Source organism: Quercus lobata, chromosome 11 (assembly GCF_001633185.2).
Source record: "Quercus lobata isolate SW786 chromosome 11, ValleyOak3.0 Primary Assembly, whole genome shotgun sequence".
In the NCBI taxonomy this organism is placed as follows: domain Eukaryota; kingdom Viridiplantae; phylum Streptophyta; class Magnoliopsida; order Fagales; family Fagaceae; genus Quercus; species Quercus lobata.
In genome coordinates, this window is record NC_044914.1 from 26,396,813 (window position 1) to 26,401,644 (window position 4,832).

At 32.2% G+C, this 4,832-nt stretch overlaps 1 protein-coding gene across 1 annotated transcript; it reads left to right on the forward strand.

Annotated features, from left to right (window-relative positions):
• The first annotated feature begins 3,147 nt into the window (after positions 1 to 3,147).
• LOC115969095 (protein FLOURY 1-like) lies at positions 3,148 to 4,489 on the forward strand. Its single transcript, XM_031088659.1, has one exon. The coding sequence runs from the start codon at positions 3,560 to 3,562 to the stop codon at positions 4,400 to 4,402; it is 843 nt and encodes a 280-aa protein (XP_030944519.1). The 5' UTR covers positions 3,148 to 3,559; the 3' UTR covers positions 4,403 to 4,489.
• Positions 4,490 to 4,832: the final 343 nt, after the last annotated feature.

Sequence of the window (4,832 nt, forward strand, 5' to 3'; positions counted from 1 at the left end):
AATATAATTATTTTCCTAATCAGTTTAATATCTTTTTCTTGATAAGTTATTTTAATATTTTAAACTTGATAAACTTCTCTCCATGAATTTCAACAACGAAAACATCATTATTGTTGTTATTATTAATGTAATTGTTAAGCTTAATTACATATTTTCAATAATAATAAAAACACTGATCACAGGAAAACTGACAATATACACTTTTTAAAATAGCTTCAAAAAATAGTTAAGTCATTTTTTGGAATTTACACTCAAAACAACTATTTTTAAAACAGCTTATCCAAATGCTTAATATGGTTTTAAAAATAGAAAATGCATATTTTCACATTTTTACCAAACACTTATTTGTGGTTTTTAAAATGGAGTTTTCAAAACGCACGTTTTAAAAAGCTAGTTTTTAAAACGCACATTTTGAAACAGCTTATCCAAACAGACCCTATGTATTTCTCTATCTTCTCTTTCTTACATATTCCCCTTATCTTCCTTTTTCTCTTAAGTCCTATCTCTACCAAATCCCAATATTCCCACATCCCAAATCCCATCCCAGCCGTGTATTCAAAATTTTCTTTGAAGTTCTCTTCTTCTTTTTAGCTTTTACTAAATAGTCTAGACTTCTCTCTTCTTCCTGATGGTAATCTACTACTAGTCTTTATCTTCCTCTCCTCTCTCGTTATAGTCAGGTCCAAAGAGTGCCTCTACTTGTGCAGAATTCTCTTCAAAAAATGCTTGAGCTAATCTCTTTTCTAGAAACTTTTAGAGACAAGGATAAAGCTAAAGGAGAGATAGTGACTTTGAGTTTAAAGTTTAGACCCAGCTAAAAGAGAAATAGTGTGGCTTTGGGTTTAAACCCAGCAAGAAGACAAAATAGGTAGGTTCAGTAAGGGAAAAGAAAGCCAAAATTCATACCGGCCGAAATTACCCGAAACAGACTAGAACGCCCGAAACAGATCGGAATTGGCCAGAATTTCATTCGAGCTGGAATAGAAGGTGTTTCCATTCCGGTTTGTAATCTGATACGAGAAATTCTGGCCATTCCGGCTGGAACGGAATGGAATCGATAACATTGGTAAAAACACAAAATGCCACCGCCGAAAGACATGTGTCATAACCCGGAGACCTTAAAAAAATCAAACTTATAGATACAGTACCCATGATCTTTCCCTAAAATAACGAATCTGCCACTCTCGCGCACGTGGAGTTAATAGCATACTAGTCTCTGGTTGTACCTAGGGGTGTCAATTCGGGTTAGCGTGTCGGGTTCGTGTCGTGTCGAGGTAAGGGTATTCTACTAAATGGCTCAACCCTAACCCGACCCATTTAATAATCGTGTCATAATCCTTCAACCCTAACCCGACTTGTTAATAAGGCGGGTTGACCTGACCCAACCCATTTGACACGTTTAATAAACGAGTCGTGTTGGGTTAACATGAATATAACACAACCTATTTCAACCTGCATAATATTAAATATAAAATCCATCTAGAAATAATTTTTTTTACATCCCAAAAAGTAGTGCATACACTTCAAGTCTTCAACTCACATTTAAAATAATATAGTTCAACAAAAAATATAACATTCATCTAGAAATAAGTTCTTTACACTCCAAAAGAAGTGTATACACTTCAACCCAAATTCAAAATAACAAATTTTAACAAAAATAAAATAACATAGTTCAACAAAAATATGATATCCTTGGAACTCGCCAAATGTTAAGTATCCATATTGAAAAAAATTGAGCAAACAGTAAACTAATCGTGAATATGACCACGATTATCATCCATAGATTCTTTGTTGATATCCAAATTCATAACATCTTCCACAAGCTCATCCAATTTCATTTGTGCAAGTTCTATGCCAAGAAAAAAAAAAAAAAAAAAAGAAGAAGAAGAAGGTATTACTAGTTCTAGGGTTTGTAAAGTTTCAATTTCCAATTATATCTCCTGTAAATTTTTGTAATTACTCACTTTCCTTTTTAAATTTAAAATATATGTTGGATATAAAAGGTATTTGATAAATTTAAAATAAAATAAAAATTTATTTGTTATACGAGTTAGACGGATTGTGTTAAGTTGGTCATTTTGGGTTGACACAAATAAATTGGCGTGTCAAACGTGTCTATTGCGGGTTACACGAGTTGACCTGCTTATGACACATTTCTTATCGTGTCACTTTTGGGTCGACCCGTTTATGACCCAAACCCATTAAGGCCCAACCCTAACCCGAAAAAACCTGTGTCGGGTTCGTGTCGTGTTCGCAGGTTGGGTCGAACATTGACACCCCTAGTTGTACCGTGTGGGCAAAATTCCTAGCCATCAACGGTAAAAAGGATTTTTTTTTTTTTTTTTTTTTTTTGACATCAACGGTAAAAAGGCATTAATCCAAAGATTAAAAAGAATATTGGCACATATTATAGATTTATTGCTTGCAAATAATAACCTCTGCCATAATATTAAATTAAATTCAAAGTTTATTAATTGCTTTCAAACACATTTGATTTTCTTCTTTATGGTGATTATTTCTGTTGTAATTAGGTTTATCTCTATTTTTATAACTAGACTAGATTTATGTCATTTATTCCTTCTCAACAAAAAAAATAAAATGTCCCTCAAAAAAAAATATTTATGTCATTTTTTTGAGTATCATTTTTTTTCTACAAATTTTATCTTTATATTTCTTGATACTATATATATATATATATACACACATATCAAATTTTAGGATGTCTACGTTTACTCAACACAAGGTTTTTTTTTTTTTTTTTTAAGTTTCTCAAAAAAAAAAAAAAAGTCTCTTGTATCTTAAATTTTGATTTGGATTTTTTAAATATAAATTTTTTTTTTTTTTTTTTGAAAACAATAAAAGTTTTTTTTTTATATAAACTTTTGAATACAAATTAAAACATTCATTGTAGCCTACATCTTTTAAAATAAATAAATGCAGATAATAAGAAATTAATACTATATCAAAATCAAATTTAATAGATAATTCCATCCAAAAAAAAAATTTAATAGTTTTTTTTTTTTTTTGTTGTTGTTGTTGTGTGTGTGTGTGTGTGTGTGTGTGTGTGTGTGTGTGTGTGTGGAGGTAATAAAGATAACTGAACTGACTCAACATGTTGATTTGTCGGAGCATCCTTGCAGTCCAATATATATCTCCACACTCTCTCCCTCACTGACACGATAGATACATTCCCATCTCTCTCTCTATCTCTCTCTCTCTACTGTAGAATGTTAGTGGTACCATACTTCTACTCCTCTATGTAACTTCCTTCTTCACGGTTCCAAATAGAAACTCGTATTGCATTTCTTTGTCTTTCGTTCCTTTTTCACAAATTCTCTCTTCTTTTTTTTTTTTTTTTTTTTGTAAAGAAAATCATAAAGTTTCTTTTTTGTTTCTTGCTTATACCAAAAGTTTGAGCATTCCAACATTGAATCAAGGATATTAGAGTGTAAGTCATTAGACCCACACGCAGATTCTGAGCCATTTTTGCTTATTGGTTGTCATTTGCACTGTTCTAAATTTGCAGAGGTTTTTGCAAAGCTTTTTGGGGTTTCTGGCTATGGACTGCGCTTCCTGTTTGACGTTTCTGAGTCAGGGAAATGGTTTTGGTTGTGGGTTTTTTGTGTTTGGGTATTTCTCACATGTTTTCAATTTTTTGGGGTTGTTTTTTATATTTGGTTTGTGTTTGAAGGTTTTACAATTTGGTTGGCATAGTAAGGGTTTGATGCAATTTTTGTGTGAATTCAGAGGGAAATCAAGTGGTTTTAGAAATGGGGTTCCTCTAAAAAATGGTGCGGGTGAAGAATCTGATTCAAAGATTATGCCTTGTGAGCGTGAATCATTGAAGTTGTTGGAGAATTCAAAGTCACAGAAACAGGTTGTGAATTCAAATGGTGATGCTTTGGAAGAGAATGATGAAGACAAAAAAGAATGCCATGGTGAAGATGAAGAATGTGATGTAATGGCATTGAGAAAATTGGTGAAGATAGAAAGGCAGCGAGCAAATGGCTCTTATGCAGAGCTTGAGAAGGAAAGAATGGCGGCTGCATCGGCAGCAGAGGAGGCAATGGCCATGATTTTGCGGCTTCAAAGAGAGAAAAGCTCAATAGAAATTCAAGCCAATCAATACCGCAGATTGGCTGAGCAGAAGCAGCAATATGACCAAGAAGTGATACAATCTTTGCGATGGATTGTGATGAAACACGAGTCTAATAGGAGTTTGTTGGATGATCAATTGAGGTTTTGTAGGCAAAAGTTGAAGCTTTGTACTATGAAGGGAAATGAAGTGGATCATGGACCTGAAGGAGTTGATGCAAGTATGAGATTTTTGAATTCCAGTACAGAACATGGTTTTGATGATGTGTTAATTAGTTCTCTTGACATGGATTCCTCAATGTTGTAAGTTTATTGAGCATATCTTGAATAATACGTTGATGTAGCCTTTCTTCCAATATATTTTTGTTTATAAATGTAAATTTAGCCTTCTTTTTGTTTTGCCTTTGATTAGGTAATTTAAATTTTAAAATTTTGACTAAATGTTTAGGAATGTATTGATGATTGATTGAGTTTTAAAAATTCTGTACAATTACTTTGTTATTTAATACTTAGTGAATACTGAAAATGAAAGTATATTATAACCTTGGAGATAGTCAGATAGATAGAATGCAGATAGGTAGAATGTCATTAATTAGGTCCAATGGTCATTTACAATTTTTTTTCTCCTTTTCTTTCAAATAAATTTGATATATTGATACCGTTTATTTACACAATTATAATTTTATCCTAAACAAATCTGAGGTCTTAGAAACATTGCTCTCTTTTCTTTTCTTTTT

Excerpts from the sequence above, each read along its gene's own strand:
- LOC115969095 (XM_031088659.1), top strand. The coding sequence starts at position 3,560 with ATGGACTGCGCTTCCTGTTTGACGTTTCTGAGTCAGGGAAATGGTTTT.